Source organism: Peromyscus leucopus, chromosome 15 (genome assembly GCF_004664715.2).
Source record: "Peromyscus leucopus breed LL Stock chromosome 15, UCI_PerLeu_2.1, whole genome shotgun sequence".
Taxonomy (NCBI): domain Eukaryota; kingdom Metazoa; phylum Chordata; class Mammalia; order Rodentia; family Cricetidae; genus Peromyscus; species Peromyscus leucopus.
The window spans coordinates 78,196,839-78,224,646 of NC_051076.1; the positions used below are offsets into that span (position 1 = coordinate 78,196,839).

Below are 27,808 nucleotides of genomic sequence, written 5' to 3' on the forward strand. Positions count from 1 at the left end.
AAGAACATTCTGGAGCCATTGCCATGCATACAAGCATACAAGCACCACACCTGGAGTCATTGCCATGTGAACTGGTTAACAAGCTTAGCTAGCCTTCTAGCTTGGTTTTTGTTACCCCCTTTGCCTTGGTGTCTTACCTTAGACACATAAATGAGCTCCCTCCTATCTCTTGGCCTAGTCCTTACAGAAATCTCATATCTTACTCCAGATCTAATAAGAGAAGGCCTGACCTTGCTGTCAACTTTGATATAGTAGCTTTCTAATGTGTAGGGAGGAAATTTTTCAATTTGTTTCTCGTAAGGGTAAAGGTATTCTCTTTTTCTAGTGGAGTGTGAAAAGACTGATTTTGCTAAGAGAATGTTTCAGTCTTCCCAAGTGTGCAGCATATGGCAGAGCTGCATACATATTGGTGTTACACCTGCAGTGTAGCGATGGAAACATAAATATGAGACATGCTTGTCAATAGTCACTTTATCAACCCTTATTCTCCACACAGATGGAGCTGCAAAAACTCAACAGCAATGGAAGGATTTGGTGTGGACCGTTTGCACTCAATAATTTAATATCTATGTGTCTTTGGCCTTTATGACTAACTAGTTGTCTGAATCATCTAAGTCAATGGGCAAAAAAAATCATATACTTGTTTGGGCCTTGATTGATGTTGTGGTTTGAATGCACAAATCCCACCATAACCCTATATGGCTCCCAGCTGGTGGTGCTGTTTGTGATTGGGAACATTGTGGAAACTTTAGGAGGTAGAGCTGCATGGGAGGAAGTGGACTACTGACTAGGGGTGGGCATGGAGACTCTATAGTCCTGATCAACTTCCTGTTCATTCTCTGCTTCCTGACTATGTATGCTCTATGACTATCAGGCCTCTCTGCTCCTGTTGCCATGAATGATGGACTGCAGCCCCTCCAACTCTGCATCAAAATAAACTCTTTCTCCCCTAAGTTGCTCTGGTATTTTGTCATGGCAGTGAGTAAAATAACTAACACTGTTGACATACATGCTTTATTTATTTTGTCGAAACAGTTGAAGCACACACTGGTTACCATAAGGAAGCTGCTCTACTGTTTGTACAGCTGACAAGGTTCTTATTGCTATCAGAAGAAGTTGGAGCTACGTATTAAAGAAGCTTCCTTCCAAATCAAAGGTGGTCAGTTGTTAGTGTAGGCATGGGCAGGGACAAGGTGGTTTAAGGCATCATCCACTGCTTCAAAATTACATTTTCAAGAAATCTTTTGATGTTTACAATTCTGGATGCCCAAAGAACTTTACTTAAATTTAAGTTGTTGGTAGAAGAGAGTGATTTCTAGAGAATCCTAATTGTTCATCAAACTAGACAAATAATAAGGAAATAGGATATTGAATAATCACTTTTTAGTTTTTATCTCTATGTGTGCAGGTACATGCATGTGTGTGCACAGGTTTGCAAATAGCACACAGAGGCCAGGGTTCACATGAGATGATTTTCTTAATTGCTTTTCACCTTTTAAAATTTTATCTATCTATTTTATTTATTTATTTATAAATTTTATCTATCTATCTATTATTTATTTGTATGTGTGTGTGTGTGTGTGTGTGTGTGTGTGTGTGTGTGTGTGTGTGTTTGCACAGACATATACAGAGTCAGAACCTTCAGTAGTCAGCTGCCTCTGGTTAACGTAGGATCTAGGGATTAAATTTTGGTCTTCAAGCCTGGGCATATGCCTCTGTCCACTGAGCCATCTTGTCATCGCAACATCACATTTTTTGAGACAGAACCTGGAGGCTGCCTATCAAATTTAGTTAGGCTACTGTCCAATGAACTTCAGGGATCCTTTCAGCACCCCCCTAGTGCTGTGACTACACATTTGCACTCTGGTGCTTGGCTTTTACATGGGTCAAGAAATTGAACTCTGGCCCTCATGCTTGTATGGGGATCACTTTCCTGAATGAATCAGCTCTTAGGCCCTTGGACTAGTTGCCTTGAGAAGGAGACTTAGGTGAGGGATCTAGATGCTCCAGGGTAATGAGGTCCTACATATCCAGGGAAGGCTTGTGGCTCTTGTTGTTGTCGTCTGGGTCTCTGGGTTGTTCTTCAAATGGAAGGAACTAATGAAAACATTGCCTTCAATCCTTTGGAGACAGGATATAATTTCCAGTAAGTTTATAGAAACTTGTCACATAAAGGGATCTGTGTTATGTGAAGAGGGAGTTCTAGCAGGTAACATTACATGTGGTTAGATTTGCATGCAAAATAACTTTAAAACAGGTTAAGTTAACAACAAAGTGGACATTAGGACTTTCATTTTCATTTCATTTTCTCTTATGACTAGGAGAGTGACTGTCAGCTGAGGTCACAAAACTGAAGAAGAGCCAGCTGCCCAGGTGGCCTTTTACTATGCAAGATCATAAGTGTCAGAGGCTGGGCTGGGGATGTGTAGTACTAAGAAAATAGCAAATTCCCTGGAGGAATTTCTAATGAGAGACTCACTAGAGACAGAACGATGTCATATGTGGTATGGTTACCCTAGTGAATAGTCAGAGCGGTAGGGTGTTTCCTAGGGGTAAGGGAGGGACACGAGTCCTGACTGTTCTAATTTGGTCCTATCAGCACAGACATCATTAACCCATCTCCACCTATGGTCACAAACATAATACCCAGATAGCCGTCTACACATCCTTCATAATTTCACATCCTGATTAATCCACTGTACTTTATAAGTGCATGTATATACTACAGCTAGTTCAGCACAAATGGGCCGGTAGTTTATCTTTGTGGCTGACAGCAGTGTCAACTCACTCATACAGTTCAGCATGCCAGGAGAGAGAACCACACTGCTCATCATCACTGGATGTACAGAGTCTACTAAATCACTATCATTTTATACTATCTCCAAGTTGAATTAATATGAACCCTTGTCAGTCAAGATGTATTGTTTCCTGAAATTCTTGGACTGTTCCTTACTATAGAAGCCAAAACCAGAAAAAGGAGGCAGAATGCCATGGGGAAGGGTGTTGTGTGACAAAACTTTCCTAGGGAGATGCAACATGTCTACTTACTCCAAATAGAGAATCCATGAGAGACAAAAGTATGGATACCACCAAAGTCCAACTTGGTAATCTATTGAGTTTTATTAGGATTACTTACAGGGTTATGGATGAGGGGTTATTTACAGGGCCATAAATGACTCAAAGACAGCTGCATCATCAAGGCCCATCCCCATGGGTGACAGCTCAAAATGCTGGGAAGCTGGAGCCCACTGCACAGCCTACAGGAAACTCAACAGGTTGAAAAGCATCCTTTCCAGGTTCCTGGGTTGGTCTACAGCTCTTCGGGTAGCTTGCCTGGTTCCTGCTTTCCTTCAGGCAGCTTGGTCTGGTCTGAGAGTCTTCTTTGAAGCTTGGCTCTGCTCTTCTGAGCATGACATTTAGCTGTTACTGCTTACTCTGCAGGGAGGGGCCTAGTGAACTGACCTACTCTGGTCGGTTCTGGGACCTCCTAAAGTTATTTTTGAGTTGTTTACCTTCCTGCTTAAGGAGCTTCCTTCAGAATGGAATGTTTCAATCCCAGAGAAAACTGTTACATAACAGAGATATATAACTTGGATCAAACATCTCCCCTCATTAACTACAAAGATACAACCAAGTTCCTACAGGGCCATCAAATGAGGAGCTGCGGCCTTTCAGCATAAATCAGTGACTGTCCTGTAAAATAGCAGCTACATTTCTGTTCATTTAAAATGACAAAACAGACATTCATCACTAATAAAAAAAAAGCTAGAACTCAGAGGAGAATTCAATGTTTTCATTTTCCTTTTATCTCCCAAAATATAATGTTTTACAAGCCCCCTCAGTGACCAATATTGGCCAATGCCTTGCTTATAACTTCTTTTTTCCATTATCTGAGTGCCTGATGGAAATCCACTTTATCACACACCCCAGAAGAGCAGTTGGGAACTGGGAAGCTGGAGTGGATTTGTGCATTTCAGCTTTAACTCTGTGGTTTGCATGTTAATTACCTCATGTCTTATTAAAGGTAGCTTATCAAATAATAGAAAATGCCTTTGGGATTAGCTCCAAGCTTCCAGTATCTCCTTCCCTTTAGTTTGCCCTCTTGGAGAGATAGGCTTTTGGATGGCATTTAGAAATGTTGGTTTTCAAAGGCTTTGCATGTGGCTTCCAGGTATTAGTATGTCCCTTCTTTAGAATACACAATATACTTTCAAACAATGGTATTTTCACAAGTGTGTCCTTTAGGAATCTTTTTCTCTCTGTCTGTCTGTCTGCTTGTCTGTCTTTCTTTCTGTCTGTCTATCTGTGTATGTCTGTCTCTTTCTCTCTCTCTCTGTCTGTCTCTGTCTGTCTGTCTGTCTGTCTGTTTCCCTCTCTCTCTGCCTTCCTCCCTGTGTCTCAAATCTTTTCTCTTGGTGTTTACTATTGTGGGATGGTCTGTATGTCAAATGTGTTGCTCTGATTGGTAAATAAATAAAACAATGATTGGCCAGTGGCCAGGCAGTAAGTATAGGTGGGACTAACAGAGAGGAGAATTGAGAGCACAGGAAGGCAGAGAGAGACAATGTCACCTGCCACCATGACAAGCAGCATGTAAAGATGCCGGTAAGCCATGAGCCATGTGGCAAAGTATAGATTAATAGAAATGGGCTAAATATAAGAGTAAGAGCTAGACAATGATAGGCCTGAGCTAATGGCCAAGCAGTTTAAATAATGTAAAAGTCTGTGTGTTTATTTTATAAATGGGCTCCGGGACTGGCAGGACTTGGCGGGAGCTGGAGAGAAATTCTCCAGCTACAATTTACTTGTCCATTAGAGGGTAACCAGATCTCTCTTGGTTGTTGTCACTGCACATGAGCAGGTAGACTATAGATTACTGAAGCTGAGAAGGTCAATTATGACTCAGTGAAACACACACACCTCTGAGTGGTAGCTCACAGCCTGTTATTGGGATATAGACAACAGTGTGGACAAACTCAATGGGAAGAGTTGTACACAGCATAAATTCACTTACTGATACTGAGCTATGGACTTTAAAAGTTTTAAATGCTGATTTTTTTTTTACAGATGTTTGATCACAGTTTTTTTAAAGATAAGGTTTAAGTCTTTGGATGCCATCTACAGAAAAAAACATAATTCTAAAATAATAAATTTTATAGATGAAGACTATGAGACACAGTGCAAGTGAAACAATCAGGACTCGTGCTGTGATTTCTTTGTGTGTGTGTGTGTGTGTGTGTGTGTGTGTGTGTGTGTGTGTGTGTGTTTGTGTATCTGTGTATTCATATAAAACATGTTCAGGAACTTATATATATATATATATATATATATATATATATATATATATATATATCTGATTTTAGGGCTGAACATTTGATAGTGGATAACCAGTTGAGGAACACTTCCCAAGGGAAGACTATTCTTTTTTTTTATTAAGATTTTTTTTTCATTCATTTTACATACAAATCAAAGATCCCCCTCTTCCCTCCTCCTGAACCCCTAGCCCTCCCCTCCCAACCCACCCCTCACTTCCTGCCACAAGAAAACAAGGTCTCCCATTGGTAGGCACATCCAGTAGAGGCAAATCCAAGCCCTTCCCCCTGCCTCAAGGCTGCATAAGGTGTCGCATCTTAGATAGTGGTCTCCAAAAAGCCTGCTCATGCACCAGGCATGGATTCTGATCCTACTGCCAGGGGGCCCCCCAAACAAATCAAGGTACACAATTGTCTCGCCATGCAGAGGGCCTAGTCCAGTCCCATGCAGGCTCCACAGCCATTGATCCAACTTTCATGAGTTCCCACTAGTTTGATTTGGTTGGCTCTGCAGGTTTTCCCATCATGATTCTGATGCACTACCCACTCATAAGTGGATACTAGATATAAAACAAAGGATTATCCGACAACAACCCACTAGATAGAGAAGCTATCTAACAAGGAAGACACAAAGAGGGACACATGGACCACCCTGGGAAGGGGAAATAGATGAGATCTCCATGAGTAAACTGGGGATGAGGGGCCAGCAATGGAGTGTAGGGAGTGGGGATGAGAACATAAGGGAATGAAATGGTTGAGATGGAACACGGATGAAGTGTGAAAGCAATGAAAGAGATACCATGATAGGGAGAGATATCATGGGGATGGAGAGAAACCTGGTGCTAAGGAAGTTGCCAGGAATCCCCAAGGATGACCCCAGCTTGGACTAATAGAAGTAGTGGAAAGGATGCCTGTGCTGAACTGGCTTACTCCGGTGATCAGATCAGTGAATACCCTAACTGTCATCACAGAGCTTTTCTCCAATGACTGATGGAAGCAGATACAGAGATCCACAGCCAAACCAGGCAGAGCTCCAGGCGTCCAGTCAAAGAGAAAGAAGAGGGAAGACTATTATGCTTTCAGCATTCTTTAGTTGCTTGTAGTTCTTTGTCTAGGGTTGAAGCCTCATGAACTTCCCCTTTCCTGTTAACATATCTATTGGTGTTGGGCTTGCTTGGATCTTACTTAAGCAGCCATGTGGTTGAGAGTTCATGGATGGAGCTTCCCTGACATGCCCAGGAGACTCAATGTCACGGAAACTTGCTGTTCCTCTGGCTTTAAACAATCTTTCCTCCATCTCTTCCATGATGATCCCTCAGCCTTTGGTGCAGGAATTGTGTTGTAGATGCATCAGTTGGGACTGGACATCATATAATTACTTTTTCTCTGCATTTTGATCAGCTGTAGTTTTCTCTATCTGTTTCAAGGAAAACTTTCCTTGATGAGGGGTGAGGACTTCGCTTACCTGTGTGTATAAGGATAAATATTAGAATATAGTTAGAGATTATTCTAGTTTAGTAAAGTGGCAATTTTATGTTTTCCTCTGAGATCCCTGACCACACTAGCCCTGGGTAGTGGGCTAAGCAGCAAGCATGGAACCATCTCTTCAGACCATGTGTGATTTTTGTCAAATAAACATCAATCACAAATGAACAGAAAAAATGAACCATATATATAGCTAGACTGTGATGGTTCCTTCCTGTAAACCCTGCTGATTGTGGAGTTAGAGAGTGGGTACTACAAAAATAAGCAAGAGTCTTGAAATAGGACCGTTGTGGAACTGAACCTCAGGCTAATTTCTAACTACTGAGTGACTGAGTGATTTGAAGATTAACTTCCTTTTGTCTTTCCCTTCCTGTACTAGGTTTGTTTGTTTATTTATTCATTTATTTATTTAGTAATGAGGATGTTACATGCTTGGTGCAATAACTGGCCTCAAAAAAAAATTGACAATTATTTCAGAAAAAAACCTATTCTTTCCTGGAGGGCATTGTCGGCTATCTTATAGTATGGATGTGTGGGAAACTAGAACTCTAAACTATTGTTAACTTTAAATCTGTCATAGCTTGCAGTTTTCTTTATTCATAAAACATAGCTAGGCATGGATGGTAGGGAGAAGAACATCATAAAATATAGTATTTGGTGCTAATGAAAAAAATGTAATGAATGTGGCAGGACTGTCGCCCACATTAGATCAATGTCAGAGAAACGAGGGCTTTTGCTGTGGTCCTTTGCCAAAAGTCTGATTGGAGAAGCACACATACTTATGCTGACATGTCTTGGTACTGTAGAGCTCACTGAGTTTCCCTCTCTCTTCAGACATTTGCAGGAAACATGAATGCTGACAGTGTGGTGCACCACAAGCTGCTCCACTCCGTGAGAACCCGCTTTGTTCGCTTTGTGCCATTGGAGTGGAATCCAAGTGGGAAGATTGGCATGAGAGTGGAGGTCTATGGATGCTCCTATAGTAAGTACCCACATGTTCAAAGTCACACAGCTGAGGGGGTGAATGATGTTGCCCATGCAATACACGATTATTCATATAGGTAATTATAATTTGTGTGTGTGTGTGTGTGTGTGTGTGTGTGTGTGTGTGTGTGTGTGTGTATTCATGTGTGGGGGTGAAAAAGCAGGGCAGACAGATATCTCCAGTGAGCAGTCCATCATCTTACCTAGTATTTTTCACTTGGTATGGAACTTCCAGCTGGGCCTATGCTGGCTTACCAGTGACCCACCGAGGTTTGTCATTCCCATTTCCTTGCTGCTGGGATCCCTAATGTGCACACCCTCACCTCCAACTTGATGTGGGCTTTAGGAATGAAATTCAGATCTTCATGCTTGCCAGGCAAGTACTTTCAAAGCATAGCTATTTCCCCAGCCTGTAGTTATCTCATTTTATTCTAGACTTTAAATAATGCACACACACACACACACACACACACACACACACACACACACACACCTATATGAAAATGCAATAAAGCCTCAACAAAAAGTTCAAAGTTAAGAACTCTTGGGACTTGAGTAACCATTGGCCATTTGCAATCAGAAATATCTATGCTCAGCTTTCCCCCCAAAGTGTGGTGATGTACTGAGAAGTTCTTACTCTACCCTAGAAGCATGAAGGGAACCTGCTCTCTTTCTTTGCATTCTAGAAGAAAAGGAAATTTCCACCCTAGGTAACTCATGCAGTTCTCTTCTTCTGCAATCATAGTATCCATGTGTTATCCTGAGAGGTGTTGATAGTGAACTTGAAGTAGGGATCCGTTGTAAGCATAAGGAGGCTGTAACATGGAAAGAACTGAAGAGAGTTACAGAAGAAAGGAGTCATGGGAGAATGCTGCTATCCTACTTCTCTCCTGTAAGCATGATGCTGAACATGGGAACTGTGTCATTATACATTGATTTCCTTCTTTTAAGCAGTGGCATTCATGTGATTATTTGCTGTATCAATATCCAATGATGCATAAGTAGTGAACAGCCTCAATCAACATACTTTTTTTAAAACCATAGTTATCTTAGCTCTGTTTCCTATTAATGAGATAGAATACCTCGGCAAAGCGGCTCAAAAGGAAAGGAGATAGTTATTTCAGCTCACGGTCTCAAGTTACAATCCGTCATTGCCAGGCAGTTAAGGTGGCAGAAAGCTGAAGAGGTTAGTCACATCACACTGACAGTAAGAGCAGAGCAAAGCATGCAGCCCACATGCTAGACTCAGCTTATTCCATCACTCTCAGCAAGGGAGGGATACCCTGCTCGGGCAGTGGAGCCACCCAGGGTGGGTGTGTCCTCACATAATCAAGATAATTCTCCCACGGACATGGCCACAAGCCACTAAATCTAAACACTCCCTGACTGAAGTTCTCTTCATAGGTGATTCCTTGCTGTCATGTAGGCAATGAAAACTATCACAACAGTTCATTGAATTACTGGGTTGGGTCATGGGAGGAGCTTATGTATGACACACTAGTGCTGTTCATCAAAACCAGGTCAAAACATCACTGGCCTCAGAAGCATTTGAAGGATTCCATGAAAACACATTTGTTTCCCCAATGTCATAAGCACTGAATTAAGATTTGGGGGAATGAAAATACAAAAAATAGAATGTTAGTTGCTCCTTGGGTAAACTGTAAGTTAAGGTATTTCTGTCAGAAAAGTGAAGTCCTGTGGGGAATTTTTGGAGAAATGACTGTATTTACCGTGAACACGCACTTTGAGAAAGAGTATGATTTATGAGAGATGCGTTGGCAGTCTAGTCAAGAAAGGACCTTGCCACCTGCAGTCTGGGGCCTCTAATTTCTTCTGTACCTCGTCTCTTAGTGAGGACCTTTTATCACTTCTGGGAAGAGTCTGTGGCTGTTGTTGTTGGTATTTGCTTACTTATTTGTTAAGAAACTTCATGATGAAAAATATTTTAAAAAGTTTATTTGTTATTTATACAGTGACCTCTTTGGGTCTAATAATTTCAATTACATTTTAGAGTGTGTGTGTGTGTGTGTGTGTGTGTGTGTGTGTGTGTGTGTGTGTACATGTCCACACACATAAATGACATCACGGTGTACATGTGGAGGTCCGAGAACAACTACTGAGAGTCTGTTCTCTCATTTTACCATGAGGACTGAGCTCAGGTTATAAAGCTTGGCAGCAAGTATGCTTACTCACTAAGAAGTCATTGCTAGCCCTGGTCTAGTGAATTTTATTAGTCTTTCAAATGTCTCCATATTTTAATTTTTTCCCAAGAACATTTCTCATTATTATACCTTTCATCCACTTATCCTGTATGCCGACCCCAAAGGATCATGGTTTCACTTAGATTATAGCTGTTACTTTTAGTGTATATGTGTATGTGTGTGTTGGTGCCCTTTGTCTTTACAGGATTGCCAGTACATGTATGGGCATGTGTGTAGAGGCCAGAGGTCAACATCAGCTGTCCTCCCACAGTTACTGCTCACCTTGTTTTTTGGAGACAAGACCTGCTGCTGGCCTGGGGCTTGACAGGCCAGTGTACCCTAGGGATCATAGTCTCTCCCTCCCAAAGGCTGGACCTATAAGCACATATAACCTCTCCTGGGGCTTGACTAATAGGTCAGGCTGGCCAGACAGTGAACCCAGGCCTCTGCTTATCTCTCCCTTCCCAGCACTGGGCACATACCAGCAGCCCAGCCTTCTCCCCACTGGCCTGGGGATCAAACTAATGCCCTTGTGTTTGTAAGACAAATGCTACCTACAGAGCTAGCTCCACAGCCAATAAGCTACCAGGTTGGAAGGTATCCTTGAGCAACATTTTAGTTTTCTCCAATGATGGACTCATTCATAATCTATGCCAACTAAGTATCTCCTCCCAAGAAAACATGTACTTTTTTCTGAAGTAGAAATGTACTCACAGATCTGCTAAACCTGACTCTGGTTCAATCTAAGATACTCCTGACTTTGTGGGAACCCAGGCCTGCCCCGTCCACTGTAGGCTCCTCTATATCTAGTGAATTATCTAAAATGATGGAGTTTGTCCAGTAAAACTGGCCATCAATGGGGTGTTAGCCATGTTGGGAAGCTATTTAAGACAGAATAAGCTTCCTAGTTTTATACTAGTAGCTGGCATTGATTTCCCATGATCCTACACATATGTCTCTCTGTATGAAAACCCAAGCCCTCACCATGGCTTCTGGATCCAGTCTGTTCTAGTTTGTTCCTCTGTTGATATGCTAAAACACTGACCAAAGCAACTTGAGGTAGGAAGGGTTTATTTGATTTATAGTACATGATGGAGGACAACCAGAGCAGGAGCTCAAGGTAAGAACTTGGAGGTAGAACCTGAAGCAGAATCAATGGAGGAATTATGCTACAGGTTTACTCCCCAGCTCATAGCCACCTTTATTCTTACATAGTCCACACCCAACTGCCTAAGAATGGCACTGCCCACAGTGGGAGGAGTCCTCTTTCATGAATTAGCCGTCAAGAGAATGCCCTATGAATATGTGCACAGGCAGATTTTATGGAGTATATTCTTTTCAGGCATGTCAAATTGACAACTGAGAATAGACACCACATGCCCAACCTTCCACCATCACTGTATCCCATTTGTCCCTGGACTGTTCCCATTAACATAAAACCTTGCCATACATGCCACCAAACAACCCTAACCAAAGACTCTGTGGCCCTGTTTAGGACTTCCTTCTCCTTTTAATCATCTTCTTTCTACACAATGCTTTTTCTAAAATCTGTCCTTAGTTATTGCTCTCTGTCCCTGCCTCTATTTGCATAGAACTTCACCAAAGTCTTTAGACAACTGAGGGTTATCTGGATGGGTCAACTTGGAAGGGCTCTAGCCCCAAGGTATACAGCCACATACTGTTCCAAGAGTTGCTGAGACTGTATATGTTAGGTCTTTAACCAGTTGATTTTATTTATTTGTTTTTACTTTTAATTTTATGTGTATGGGTGTTCTACCTCCATGTGTGTCTATGTACCACAAGAATGCCACGCTCAAAGAAGTCAGAGAAGGGCATTGGATCAGTTGTGAGCTGCTGTGTGGGCACTGGGAATTGAACCCGAGTCCTCTGGAAGAGCAGCCAGTACTCTTTGCCTCTGAACACGCTCTCCAGCCCTGTAATCAAGTGATTTTTAAATAAAGGGGATAACACACCACAGTCTGAATGAGTTTGATTCAAACAGAGGGCTAGTGAAAGAGCAGAACTGAGGAAGGCATTCTCCATTTGGACAGCACCTTCTGCTCCTCCCAGTTTCAAGCCCATCAATGAACAGTCTGCTCTGTGAAATTCACACTGGCTTAATTCTCCTGATGATGTATAAACATTCTACTTACTGTTTCTATGAGATAACTATTTCCATCAAGACTTGCCAATGGCCTCCACATAGCCAAATACCCTCCACAGTCATTATTTCAAGCTACTATTTGACCTATTATAAAAAGCATCTTTAGTCTGGAGAGATGTCTTAGTCAATAAAGTCCTTGCTTGCTGAGCATGGTGACCTAAAGTGACTCTCCTGAACAGATGTTTAAAAGAAAAAGTGTTGGGCCTGCCAGCATGTACCTATGATCCCAGTGCTGAGGACACAGATTCAGAAGTGGCTCTGAGGCTTGCTGGGCAATTAGTCTGGCCAATTGTAGAGCTACAGGTCTGTGAGAGACCCTGTCTCAAAAAATAAGGAGAAGAGTTGTAAAAGAAGATACCTAATATTAACCCTTTCCTGCTTTCCTGTGTCCTCCTCAAATTAGACACCCAGACACGTACACACACACACACACACACACACACACACACACACACACACACAAAACACACACACTTACAACACACACACAAACACACACATACACACACACACACACACACACACACGAGAGAGAGAGAGAGAGAGAGAGAGAGAGAGAGAGAGAGAGATCGACATTAAGAGACTGAGTTTTTTGAGCCCAGTATGGTAGCATACATCTGTAATTTCAGCACCCATGAGATAAACAAGCAGAAATATCATTAGTTGGAATTTGAAGCCAGCCTGGACTACATAACAAGATACTGAGACACAAAAGCAGAAGATAGGGTTTCAGAGCACCCTCCCAACCCTCTAGCTCTCAGATCCTTCCTACCACCTCTTCTAGGATGTTCCCTGGGTTTGGGGACTACGGCTGGGTTGCTGTGTACATTTATATGTCATTAATTGGCTCTGCAGGTTTCTATTTAAATAGGAAAAGTAGGAAGGTTGATGTGTTGAGGAGGCAAGGGAAGTTGAAGAGGGAATTATAAATCTATGAAATTTTCAAAGAATAAATAAAAAATGTATTATTTGTTTGTTTGTTTTGTTTTGTTTTTAAGGAAAGCAAATCTATCTTTTCTACTCTTTTCACTTAAGAGCCCTTTTCCCATCAGGTTTTCCATTAGCTTCAGGTCTCTGAGCTTTTCTGTCTTTAGCTCATGGTTGCTAAACTCATAGGGCCCCATGGCTGTGAACATCCCTTACACATTTATGACTTCCACATCTCTGTCTTCCAGCTTGGCCTATGGAAATATTAATACACAGTTGCCCACTTTCTGCTTGACATGAAAATGTGTTAAATGTCTCCAGTTTAATATAGACAAAAAGAATCTTGGCTACCCCAGTGTCTGCAGATTTTCTTCTCCCCATTTCTTCTGTCTCAGCCAAGGACCACTACACCCTGCCTGTTGGTGTATGATCCTGAGAAGGAGTTTATCACTGCTCTTCCCTCTATTGTCTTGTCTAGTAACCATCCCACAAGTCACAGAAGCTGTACCAGCAAACACCCTGAACTCACATCTCCCACCCTGTGCAGGAAAGCCTCTGTGCTCAGCTGCAGGATATCACTAGTTTCTGCTCTACATTTCATAAATGCCAAAATGATCTTTATAAATAATAATCACATATTTCCCCAGTTGCCTGATTCTCTAATATAATTAAGATTCCACAACCAAAATTCCCAGTGAACATACCCCTATAATTCTCTTCTCTCCACTCCTCTTCCCCCACCTTCCCTCCTCATCCCTCCTCTTCTCTTCCCTCCCTACACTGCTCTTCCTCTCTTTCTACCCCTGCCTCTATCTTTCTTTCCTGCTTTCTGGTCCAACAACCTCATTGTTCCTTACTTGTGCTAGGACTTCAGTACCTCAGGACCTGTGCACGTCCTTGAACAAATAATAACATTTCCCCTGGCTGTATGTCAAAGTGATCCTCAGTTTATCAGTGACATTCTCAAAGGTGTACATTCTAATGCCCCTTAAAAGTACCTGACTTACTTCCTGTGCACCTGCTAATAATGTGTGATTCTAAGGTATGACTTCATTTACTGCATGGTACCACAAACCAGACTCCTGTTTGTTGATGCTAAGTTGATACCCATTTTCCTTTCCAGTTCCTTGCACTAGCAGGTAAGTTAAAGACCATGACAGAATAGGTAGTTTTAAGAGCGTTAAAACTGCTTCTTTGTTGAATGGGTAGATACATGTGTTAGGCCAGTCTCATTGTCTTGGCTTAGGCAGGCGAGTTCATATAGAATTACTTTTTGTTAATACAGTCATTTCTACTTTTTAAGGGAATTACATTTATTTCTGTGGGCCTGTAAATCTCCAATTCTGCCTCAGTATATTGATAAAAAAATGTTAGAATTCATAACCTTAGGATGTACCTCAGTTGGTTGACTATTTGCCTACATCTGAGTTTGATTCCCAGCACACTCTTAACATAGCATGGTGGCTCATGCCTCTGGTCCCACCTCACAGAGGTACACTTAAGAGCCTGAGAAGTTCATTCTCATTTACTTAGCAAGTTGTTTTGTACTGTCCAGAGAAGGAGATACTGTAGCCATACCTTTGGTTAGAATGAGTAGGCTTATTAAGTATGTAGCAATAGAAAATAAAAGAATATGCAGCAGGTAGACAAACAGTACTCAAATAGCTACATATATACATGCAAAACATCATGAGATTGGGCTCACAGAACCTTTACCAGAGCTTGACTGGGGAAGCCTTACTGAGGCTGGATTTCTAATAGAGAGTGTTGCTGGCAGAATCCCCATCCCCTTTGGTGAGATTTCTAAGTTCTAAAAGAACAAATAGCAATAGATGAAGATAACATCATCTGTCGGTCTGTCTATCATGTCTTTTTCTATTATTTATCATATTTTACCTAATAATTCATCTATCATCTGTTACTTATTATTCTTTCATCTGTTTTAAATGACTTTATTTAATAATTTATAGGTATGTTTCATTGAAAATTACCTGTATCACCTACCAAGAAGGTCATGTTCTTGGATCCCTAGTACTCTGCACAGATAGGGCCAATTTCATTCAGTAGTAATTGAACATCTAAGACACAGCATCTCTAATGTCACAAACCATATTTGCTGAGGTAAGGTGGGGTCTGAACAAAGTTGGCACTACTCTTCCCTTGTGGCCCTGCATTTATGTCTGGAAGTATTCAATCATGCGGCATAAAACATTTTCTTGGAAGAAAAAGATCATAATCAATCTTACGACACCCAGGCTAGTTTTTCACTCCCAAAGTCAAAAACAGCAACCTACAATTTCCGAACACAAGCCATTAAGAGGCTCCAGGGACAATGTTGAATTGTTGCCAGGAGCAACAGCTCCTATACTCACACATCTCCACTCCGGTGTCCCTCACCTGCACCTTCGCACCTAATTCTGCATAAGAATCACTTGTTTCCTTTGGTTCCTAAATAAGTCCCTGGAGCCTGGAGTGTAGCTCTATTAGAAAAATGCTGGCCTAGCATGCGGAAAGCACAGCCTCAGTTGCTAGCACCGATAAAGCTGGCATAATGTGCTTCCTGTAATCAGGAGGTAGAGGCTGAAGGGTCAGAAGCTCAAGGTCATCCTCAGCTACATAGCCAGTTCAAAGTCAGTATGGGCCAGAGTCCCTGTCTCAAAAGAAAAGCAACATAAAAATACCAAATCTGACCACTGTAGTCTTTCTGTTGTTTATGGGTAGTTATGATAAAGAGCCAGAGTTTAAGCCCATTGTCTCAAACTCCATTTCTATGTATGTGGTGGTATTGTGTTCCCCAAAATATTGTGTACTCTAATAAATTTATCTGGGGTCAGATAACAGACAACCACTAAATACAAAGGCTAGAAAATGGTGGCACTCACACCTTTAATCCTAGCATTCCAGAGGTAGAAATCCCTCTGGATCTCTGTGAGTTCAAGGCCACATTGGAAATAGCCAAGCATGCTGACTCATACCTTTAATCCCAGAAAGCCAGCCTTTAATCCCAGGGAGTGGTGGTAGAAAGCAGAAAGATATATAAGGCGTGAGGACCAGAAACTAGAAGCTTTTGGATGGTTAAGCATTTGGCTGGTTAAGCATGTGGCTGGTTAAGTTTCAGGCTTTCGAGCAGCACAGTTCAGCTGAGATTCATTCTGGATGAGGACACAGAAGTTTCCAGTCTGAGGAAACAAGACCAGCTGAGGATCTGGCCAGGTGAGATAGCTGTGGCTTGTTCTGTCTCTCTGATCTACCAGCATTGACCCCAATAACTGGCCTCGGGTTTGATTTTATTAATAAGAACTTTTAAGATTCCTGCTACATATGTAACTATTTTTTATAGTTAATTCCTTCTTAGACTGCCCTGTCATTTTTATAAGTAACTATGGATTTTAAGAATTTGCAAGCAGAGCCAGTAAGATGGCCTAGTAGGTTAAGGCTCTTACCATGAAGCCTAATGACCTGACTTGGATCCCTGTGACCCACACAGGGGAAGGAAAGATCCAACTCCCAAGAGTTATCCTATGGTGCACATGCACCCTCCCTCACAGTAAATAAATAAATGTTGAGAAAATAGTCTAGGTTGCATGTCCACCAATCCCAAAGTGTCCACCTACCTCTGCCTCCCCAGTAGTAGGACTAGAAAAATGTCATTCCCACCATGCCTGTCTTTTTACAGAGGATCTGGAATTGAACTCAGGTCCACACACTTGTGTGGCAAGTACTTTACCAGTTGAACTATCTTCACAGTCCTCTTGAAAGCTTTCTAAAGTCATACATGGCCATATTCAACACACGGACTGGGCTTAAAACACCAGGATGGCCGGGTGACCTGACTTTAGCATTAACTCTGTCTATAACCTTGGGCAGTCTTAAGTCCTCTATAAAAATGGAAACAATACCTGCTTACTTTAATTCCTCCAATTCCTTAAAGCAGGGTTTGCATGTGATTAGCCCCCACATAAGCTTTGTTCCTCGGCTATTTAGGTCACACGTTCCCTGTTCTTTCCTCCTTTCTATTCAGGTACACAGCTTTCTATTAGAGGTAAATGGTTGAGATTTTACATTCCTGGTCCTGGTGGATTTTGACCTCTTCCATCAAGCCATCTGGAGACTTTAAGCTACATTGAATTTTCTCTGGGGCTTCTATTTGAATTTCTTTATGTATGGGAAGCTAATTAATTTTAAAAAGCATTATAAATTCTGATAAAGCATAATGATCTGCCAGGCTCCCCAGACTCATTAAGAATTACAACCCTCTCTTTATACCCCAGGTTCCTCCCTCTACACAAGACCTTGCTCCTATTTGGTTAATTACTGCCAAGTGATATCATCCAAAATTCATCATCCTCTGAGCCAAAGTCACGCTCTCTCTCTTTCCCCAAATCAATCCCGTATGGTCTCTGCTTCAGCCATCTTCTTTGCTGCTGTTCTTATCATCCAGAGCCATTTGTCAGAAGCAGCAGAAGTCATGAAAGTTGTAGATTTCATCTTTGGGGTCCTAAGGTCAGTATAATCTTCTCATGGGAATGCTGGAAGTCCTGCTGCACAGCCAGGATGGCCTTGGAGATGTGGAGTGCAGGATGACCATGGTCAGATCAGAAACTTGGAGGCCCCAGATCCCACTTTGTAATATGGTACTTAGCAAGAGCTGGACAATCTCGCCAGATCATTGTAATTTCATTATTCTGGAGATAAGAAAAAAGAAGTCCAGAAGTATCCCCTAAAATTAGACTAATGCAAGGGTCCTGACATCTGTCTTGCTAGAAATAACTGAATAAAAAAAGAATAGATATAGGCAACAGAGGTTTAGTAACACAGAAACACCAAAGGCTTCTGTCTTAACCCATGGCCTCTTTATGACATTTCTAATTGATTGAGAATCTAAATGCTCCTTCTACCATTGATATATGTTAGTCAATTGTCCTTCACCACTGTCTGAGCAATGTAGGTACAGAAGACAACCCTTGCCCAGTAGAAATATGGACTGTGAGAATCTTCAGGAAGCTGTCAAAGAATGCCCATGACTGGGGAGAGAGCTCAGTCAGTAAATATTGCCTGCAAACAGGAGGATCTGAATTTCATCTCCAGCACCCATGTTTAGAAAAACAGTGAGCAGATTCCTCCTCACTTGTAATCCTAGGGATGGGCAAATGGAGTCAGGCAGACATCTGGGGAATACTAGCCAGCCTATCTACTAGTCTTCTGAGTTACAGTTTAGTGATAGACCCTGTTCCCAAATCCCAAGGTGGATGGAGCCTGAGGAACAATACCCAAGCTTATCCTCTGGCCTCCACACACACTATGCACATAGGTGCCTCTTCATGCACACAAACATGTATACACACACACACACACACACACACACACACACACACACACACACACATCAAAGACAAACTCTGTTCATAACTGTGGATGGAGGTAGAAGGAACCAAGTCCCTGTAGATAAAGCTGGGGTAAGGGGAGAAATATCCAGAGTAGCAAGTCTGTCCTGATGAATGAGGCCTCATAGATGGGCTGCTTGTACGGCTCTGAAGTTCCACTGGCCTTATGCTAACCATGGTGATTTAAGCGGTAGCCTGGCCTCATAACTGGGCCAGTCACTCTGCAGCCAGTTTTCACAGAAAGGCCAGGGCCTTGCCTGAAAGCTTGTTTTACCTTCAGTCCCCGTGGATGTGGTCACTTCAGTGATTCATGTGCTGACTCACAGGCCGCAATGCTAAGCACCCAGGCAGAATCGTGAATACCATGGAATTTATCCAAAACATTAAATCATAGAAAACTTTTGTTTTTTGTGTTGTGTGTGCATATGGTACTGTGTATATATATGGTATATGTGTGTATATATGTCTGTATGTGTGCATGTGTGTATATACATATGTGCATATGGAGCCCAGGAGAAGACATTTTATTCTTATTGAGAAAAGTCTCTTACTGAACCTAGAATTCACTGAATTTCCTACGCTGAGTGGGCAGCAAGTCCCAGGGATCCTCCTGCCTTCACCTCTACAGCTATGAGATTATAAGCTACGGTGTCACCTGGCTTTTTTGTTTGTGTGGCTCTGTGTGTGTGTGTGTGTGTGTGTGTGTGTGTGTGTGTGTGTGTGGTTTATCTATACGGAAGATGTGTGTCAGGGTCCATGCTTTCTTGTGAGTGCGGCGGCCAGAGAAGAACATCAATTATTCTGTTCCATCACTGTCTTGTAATGGCAGATATGCAAATGGCTACATTCCTTTATGTTATTTCCTTTAATGTGGTTTCTGGAGATTCAGAACCTTTTGCTTGTGAAGCAAATGCTTTTCTTCACTGAGTTACCCCAGCCCTGAGCCTGGCGTTTTAAATGGGAGCGGGAGAGCTGCACTCAGGTCCGCACACGTTTGCAGCAAGCACTTTACTGACTATGCCATCTCCTCAGGCCCATGGCGAGTGTTTTCATAGAACACCAGAGCTACTGTCAGTAAAGGGAAACTGAGCAACGTTCTGCTCCAATTTCACGGCTCCTGTTTAAATGTCAAATGAATGGCCTTACCGGAGCATCTGTATGTTACGTCTGAGAAGACCACTGAGAATGGAGTAAACCAGAGACACAGCTAAAATCTGTATGCGGTCATTCTCATGAGGGCTGCTTTCCAACTGTCAGCATTTTCCAGAATCATCCCCTTCCTTCTGGTGATGTGTGAAAAATATTTATGAAATGTGGCTCCTTAGTGAAACTTTGGTTAATCTGCCTAAATGAGTTCCCATGAGTGCCCATGTTGCACCTTTCATTCAAATCTCATCTTCTGGTTTGCTCCACAATGTCCCACTCCATTCTTCTTGTCCCTGCCTAGTTATTCATATCTTACTGTTTTACTCCCACAAAGCCTGATGGAGTAATGAATTGTAGGAAGCACATCAACACTTCTCTTTACTAGGTATCATTCCATCGTGGTGATTCCTTATGTCCACAGTATTGTGTGTGATCTCCCAGATGGCTTTTCCCATCATCGCCATCCTCTTTGCATCAGAGAGAGAAGAGATCAAAATGAATTCAGAACGCACCCCCAATGGAACTGGTTTAGTTGGTAAAGTGCTTGCAATGCAAACACAAGGACGCAAGTTGAGTACCTAGAACCCATGGTGGGTGGGACTGGGCTACAATGATCTGGGTTGATGGCACAGACTGTGGGAGATGGAGACAGACAGGTCCCTGGGCCAGGCTGTCCTACTTTTAGTGTAGATGACTCCTGGAAACAAGACTGCAGGTTGTCTCTCCTCTGGCATCCAAATGCCCTTGTGTATAGAAACTCTTGTACACACACACACACACACACACTCACTCACTCACTCACACTCACAGAGAGAGAGAGAGAGAGAGAGAGAGAGAGAGAGAGAGAGAGAGAGAGAGAGATAGGGACAGAGAGAGACAAAGACAGAGGGAAACAGAGACAGAGACAGAGAAAGAAACATGCTCAATGCCAACATTGAGTTCAGGTATAAATAAAAGAAAAAATCTACTACAGGAGTTCTCTAACATAATTTTGATATGATCTTTGTAATTTGTGAACAGTCTAATTATAATAAAACATTACATATGTTAGCAGATATATGCACCAAAATATATAGAAAACCCTCATTAAAAGAAACTAATTTGATGACAGAGGATAGAGCATAGTTGGTAGACTACCTGTTTGGCAAGATGAGTGTCAGTATTCAATACCTAGATGGTATAAACCAGGCTTGGTGGCACACACTTGGAATCCCTGCACTCAGGAGGTAAAAGCAAGAGGAGCAGAAGTTCAAGGATGTCCTCAGTATCACAGCAAGTTTGAGACAAACTGTCCCAGGGGAGACTCTGTTTCAGGAAAACAAGAAAGAGGTAGGAAGGAAGAAAGAAAGAAAAGGAGGGAGGGAGGGAAGAAAGGAAAGATGGGAAGAAGATATGTGAGTAGGTAAGTGGATGGATGGATGGATGGATGGGTGGATGGATGGATGGATGGGTGGATGGGTGGATGGATGGGTGAATATCTGACTACGAGAATCCTAAAACACATGTCCTTGGGTTAGGATTGGAATCTAGAGTTGTGTCTTTTATTTGTTTTAACTTTTCCTTATAAGTTGCCTTGATTCTTTCACTGTTTCTTACATCTGCTCACCAAACACAGGAATTCCTGAAATTTTGTTAGAAGAGCTATTCTTAAGCTTTGACAGTTTACTCTGGAAGCTTCTTTTTTTTTTTTTTGAGGGTTCATCTAAGGTCATTGAAGTTGCTGATAAGGCCTGGAAAAGTCACAGAGTGGATGGGAGATAGGTGAAAATTCAAGCTGACTGTGGAAAATTTGGTGGTTTGTGGATTACAAGCCAAAGCCCTCAGGTCTTCAGTGTAAGCATATGATGTGCATATAATATTTTCATATAATGTGTCATCAGAAAAGCTTTAGAATGCATTTGCATTGAAACTATTGTTCATTCTGAGTAGGTGAAGAGTCCAAGTGAGACTAATTGTCTCTGAGTGGGTCAGTATTTTCTCCTGTCAGCTTTGACCTTCAGCTTTCTGACTCTGAAACACAAACCTCCTTCTCTCAGGCCCTCGCCAGAGTTGTACTTCAGCCCACTTGGGAATTCAAGCTTGGACTGTTTTAGTCAGAAAAGCCCTTTTTAAACTTGGTTTGTTGACAGGTTTCCAAAACCCATCAAACATGCCAGAATTTGCCTGGAGAACTCTGTCTTTCCAGAAAATAAGTTTGACAACTGGGTCAGCAATTATGAGGCCAGTAAGAAATCAGCCCTCATTGGCATTCTGGAGCTCCTTGGGAAAGAAGATAATCAGGCAGGGTTTGTTTTGACCTGGAAGGCCACCCTTCCTGGGGGATTCTCAGGACCATGACTGGCCTATCCATGATTGTCTGGAAATATCTGGCAATGAATCTTCACTGAAACAAACTCCAGATTACACTGAATAGAGTTTATAATAATGAGATCTTAAAAATCAATTTTGGGAAAGATTATTCACTCCAGGAAGTAGCTAACAGTTGTGTTCCAGGTCACCGGCATTGTGGGTGAAATCAGGAACTCTCAGGAGCTTTGCACCAGCTAGCCTGGTGCATGCAGCAGAAAAATAGCAAAGGGACCCGAACAGTCCTTGGAACTCAGGAACATCGAAGTCCCCTAGGGGACTCCTTAACATACCAACTGTGGGTCCATGCTGTGAGAAATGTTGACCCTCATTTCATAAAAGAACTGAAGACTCTGTGTGGGGAAAGCACAATTGTTTATCTTATTATGTCACAAAATTGACTGCCAGCCCAGAATGACAAGCACAGTGACTGAGAGCAGAGAACAATTGTTAGAAACAGAATGTAAGACCTTCCCTTCCTTTCCTCCCTTCCTTCCTTTCCCATTGGCTGAGTAATCAGGACTGCACAATCTTACATGTTATCTAGGTCTTCTTTTCCCTCTGTTATTTATGTTCATCTTTTTCTCAACAACCACTATACATGTCTGTGTTTTACATCCAATTTATTTTAGAGTTTATCAGGCAGGTGACCTTGTTATGTATGCAGGCTGCTAGGCAAGCTCGGCTGTTTGTAATTTTCTACTTTAAACTTTCAGTTTGGTTAGTTAGGCTAGTAGAGTTTGACTGGGGGTTGCTAGCTTAGAGGTTCCCAGTGTTTGCTGTCCATCTGTACCTGGACATGAGGTGCCTCAAGGTATTTTTTTTTTTTTTTTTTTTTTTTTTTGGTTTTTCGAGACAGGGTTTCTCTGTGTAGCTTTGCGCCCTTTCCTGGAACTCACTTGGTAGCCCAGGCTGGCCTCGAACTCACAGAGATCCACCTGGCTCTGCCTCCCGAGTGCTGGGATTAAAGGCGTGCACCACCACCGCCCGGCTCAAGGTATTTTTATTTTGAAAATGAGCAAACAGATTTTATTCTCACACATGCGTAGAGTTTCTGCAATGAGATCCTAGATCTTGTACTTTTGACCTGTGGTCCTGTCACAAAACACTGCTGTTCTATGAGGAAGGGGCTAGACCCAGCTGATCCTTACAGACCCAACCTCTGACCCTGTGTGTTCTCTTTTACTGGCATCCCTCAACTGGTAATACCCTTGATCCTCAGAAGCCTTTCTCCTTGTCTGATATACCTACCCCTGATACTCTGCCTCAGCTTGGAGAGGGTAGGTCCCTCCTACTCTGGTCTTCCCAGCACAGGGAGCTGCTCTGCTTCTCCTGGGTAGAGAGTTGTGTTTGTGTTATCCAGCTCAGAGCTTTGTCAAGGTTGTCACTACCCACTCATGCTGCACATCCAGAATGCAGGCACACCACACAGAAAGGGCTTCATAGAAGCACAAACCACGGGGCTGGAAAGACTGCTCCATGTTACAGCATGTGGTACACTAGTTTGAACCTCATTTCAGACCCTAGATACCCACAAAAATACCAGGCAGGTGTAGAATTCCACTTTCAATCCTAGCACTTGGGAAGTAGAGATATAGGAATCCCTGGAGAAAGCTGGCAAGGTAGACTAGCTGTCACTGAGCTCTGGGTTCAAGTGAGGGACTGCCTCAGTAAATAAAATAGGAGCAACGAGGGAAGATGCCAGATAGACATAAACCTCCTTCCTGGGCACATACTTGCACATGCATATGTGACCTTCCAATATTTACATACCCATGCACACATACACATGCACACACATACACAGGCACAGGTATGCACACAAACACATGAAAGAAACAAAAAGAAATACAAAACAAACAAACAAACAAACAAAAACAAGTATAAACCAAGAATATCTGAGATCAATAAGATCATACAAGTGAGCTAGAAGAAAGAGACCTAGCAGAGACCTAGGAGGCATCAGGAGAGTAGAACTGAGGGAAGGTATCAAGACTGACATATGGGTGACTAGAACATTACCACACCTCCACCAGCAAATGTTCTATATAAGGGGTGGCTCCTGTGTGGTACATGAATTCAGGACAAGCCCGCCCTTTGTAAATAACACGCAGTGTCACAAATCCTCATGACCAGTTGCCATCAAACCTCTGTCTTTCCCAGCTTCCTAGCCAACTCCCACTCTACAAAGTGCTCCCTTTATAAACTGTATCTGCTTCTAGCACTCTACTTGTCCCCAGTCCATTTCTTTGTTCCAGGGCATGAAAACATGGATATTATTGTGGGTACTAACTCTACAGACCCCAACCCATGCCTATAGTCCTGGAACCACAAATCCACCCTAAATATCCTATTTAATTTTCTTAAAAAGTGTGTGTGTGTGTGTGTGTGTGTGTGTGTGTGTGTGTGTGTCCATGATTATGTTTTGGGATATGCACATACTGTGATGTACATGTGGAGTTCAGAGAACAGCTTTGTTTAGTCTGTCTCTCCTAATTTCTGTGTGTTGAAGGGATTACACACGACTTTTACACTTGCAGAGCAAGCATTTTACTGGCGGGACCATCTTGCCTGCCCTCCTCTTTCCTTTAATTTGTCCTATTTTCTTTTCTGTTGAAAATAGATTCTTCTTTCAAACAATACATCCCAACCATAGTTTCCCCTCCCTACACTCTGTCCAGTTCAGCCTCCTCCACCTCCCTTCTCCCCAAATCCACTCCCCCTCTGTCTCCCTTCATGAAAGATCAGGTCTCCAAGAGACAACAACCAAACAGGACAAAACAAACTACACTAAGACAAAGCAAAAGCCCTCACACTGAGACTGAAAAAGGCAACTCAACAGGAGGAAAAGATTCCAGAGAGCAGGCATGCCAGTCAAAGATACACCAGGTCCCACAGTTAGGAGTCTCCCTAAAACACAAAGCCAATAGCCACATCATATATGAAGAGGACTTGGTGCAGACCCGTGCATGCCCCCTGCTTGCTGTTTCAGTCCCCATGAGCCATATAAGCCATGCTTAGTTGACTCAGTAGGCCATGTTTTTCTAGTGTCCTCCATGCCCTCTGACTCCTACACTCTTTCCACCCCAGCTTTGAGGGGAGGGACCTGATGAAGGCCTCCAATTTAGACTCTCCACATAATATCTGGCTATGGGTAGCTGCAACCTCTCCCATCTGCTGCCAGAGGAAGCCTCTCTGATGATGACTGGACAAGTCAAATCATTTCATTAATTTTTCTTTTAGGTCAGTCATGTTTGGCTCTACCCTAGGTCTCTGGGCTATCTAGTCTCCAGTTCCTGAATATCAAAGCAGTGTAGGACATGGACTTCCTCTCCTGCAGGGGGCCTCAAGTCAAATTAGACATCAGTTGGCCACTTCCACAAGTTCTGTACCATAATTGTCCCAGCACATCTTCCAGGCAGGACAGATTGTAGGTTAACAGTTTTATTGCTGGTTGGTGTCTGTTTTTCTTTAGGTAGCCAGTTGAGGATCTTCCTGTACCAAAGAGATTAGAACACATGAGTGACAGCTCCATGTAGGCACCAGTCAAAACCTCCTTGTTCAAGGAGGTATGTGGATGTTGTCCTCAACAATGGAGCCTTGCTGTCCATTTGTAGAGAGCAAATCTCTGTCCTAGCAGCAGCCTGTGTTGTTCAGGGATCTACTTGGGACACCCTTGGCCAACAACTCAACTGAATGCACCCAATTACTGTCACTGGGAAACTTGGCCAGCTATAAGAGATGGCCAGTTGAGACTCCATATCCCCCATTACTTGGAGTCCTCACTAAGATCACCCTCATAGTTTCCACGAAATTTCTACTGCACTAGAGTTCCACTCAGCACCACAAATGTCCTCTAATTCCATATGATTCTCCCAGAATTCTCTCCCTCCATCCCATCTCCCCTCCTGACCTGATCCCTCCCATTCCTGTCCCCACCTGCTCCCAGTCCACATGCAAAATCTGTTCTATTTCCCCATTCCTGGGAGATCCATGCATCCCCCCGAGCCTTCTTCTCTACCTAGCTTCTCTGGGTCTATGGATTGTAGCTTGATTATCATTTACTTAATGGCTAATATCTACTTATTCTTTGGCTCATTTTGAGTTTTGCAGTGTACGTTTTCTTCAATCTGCACAAAGTTCTTTATATCTCAAGCAATCCTTAAAACACTGCCATTATTTGATGAGGCAAAACTTGTCTTCAGTGTCAAATAACTCATCACCTTGTGTATGCTTGTGAGCAGGTGCATGATCTTCTGAGTCTTTATATTCTCATTTCAAAGGAACAAAATCTAGATCACGCAAGCCTATGAAGCCCATTAAGTGAAGTAAAATACATGCTACTAACTAAAATTTTTAATCCCCCAGGGATAGTTTGTTTAACCTAGGGCACAACATCTCCATAAGCCATTGCAGACTTCTGAGAGAATGTGAAGGCATATTTAGTTCTGTCAATTATTATCTTGGTGTCCTTGATAAGCAGTAATTTTGGTGCTGGGGAGATGGTTTGGTAGGTAAAAGTGTTGCTATTAAAGCCTGATGATGTGAGTTTGAACCCATGTAAAAAGCCAAATGTGGGAACATGCATCTGTGATGCCAGCAATGCTGCAGCAAAACTGGCAACAGAGAAAATTGCTTGCAAGCTCATGAGCCAGATAGCTTGGAGTACACATCTTGGATGTAGAAACAATAAAAAAAAAAAGACCCTGCCTCAAATAAAAGGTGGAAGAAGAGAACTGACTCCTGAAAGCTATTTTCTGACCTCCACAAGCACATAACAGCAAAGCACATGCAAACCTGTACACACACACACACACACACACACACACACACACACACACACACATATGCATACATACATGCACATAGACACACACAGATACAGTTTGCAAACCAAACTCACACAACAGTAACTGTTAAAAATAAGAGCTCATTTCTAAACTGGATACATCTATGGCATGTTATATATTTTTTTTTCATTATCTTATTTTAAAGATAATCTGCCATGATATGTATACAATACAAGCAAAGATTTTAATGTGAGTAACTGGACCCTATCTGAAAATTAAAGTCCAAACAAGGCAATCAGAACAGAGGTATAATAACATCCAATGATGAAAATCTAATGTATGTTGTATCTCTTTTTTGTTTAACAGTAACAGCAAAAATTATGAGCCATTATTAGCACTGCTTATCCAAGTGGCTTTGGGGATGATAAACATCTTCCTGGTGTCTGGAGAAGGGATTAAATATTCAGGGAGTGCACTTAATCCTTCTTCAAAACTTCTCTCGAACTTCTGCTTCTCCATCTGTGAAATGGCTGTAGCAATCCATGTGCAACTTAATTAATACTGCAAATGTCCAGGGTGTTTGCTGAGGTCTCTTGGATGAGCAAAATGTTTCTGTTGATAAATGTTGGTGGTGGTAGGAGAAAAGCTTGCACCATCCTACCAGTTTGAATCTGTGTTCAATGAAGGGAGCATCTCATTGCTGTGAGAGTCAGCAAATATAGAGACACTATAGGCACTACAGGTCAAGTGGCAAACAAGCCTCTAGAGCAGTGATTTCAATCTTCCTAATGCTGTGACTCTTTAATACAGTTCCTCATACTGTGGTGACCCCTAACCATAACATTATTTCTTTGTTACTTTATAACTGTAATTTTGCTGCTGTTCTGAAACATAATGCAAATATTTTTAGAGACAGAGAGTTGTCAAAGGGGTCATGAAAAGTTGGGAACCACTGTCTATACAGAAGTAGCCTTTTCAGTGTAAATGGACACCTAGCACCTAAGGGCAGGGCAGTTAATGTGGCAAGTCAGCAAATAATCATATCACCATGATTCACAAGTATTGTCTT

The 27,808-nt window shown here is 42.2% G+C and overlaps 1 protein-coding gene across 3 annotated transcripts in view; it reads left to right on the plus strand.

The window, feature by feature from the left end:
- LOC114701108 (contactin-associated protein like 5-1-like) overlaps nucleotides 1-27,808 on the plus strand; it is a 902,756-nt gene that overhangs the window by 390,569 nt on the left and 484,379 nt on the right. For all 3 annotated transcript variants that reach the window (XR_005092928.1, XM_037211055.1, XM_028881060.2), the window contains exon 4: nucleotides 7,632-7,779. Coding sequence is in view for 2 of the 3 variants with exons in the window: in XM_037211055.1 (XP_037066950.1) it covers nucleotides 7,632-7,779 (148 nt within the window). In the remaining variant the exon portion in view is untranslated. The remainder of the gene's footprint in view (nucleotides 1-7,631; nucleotides 7,780-27,808) is intronic.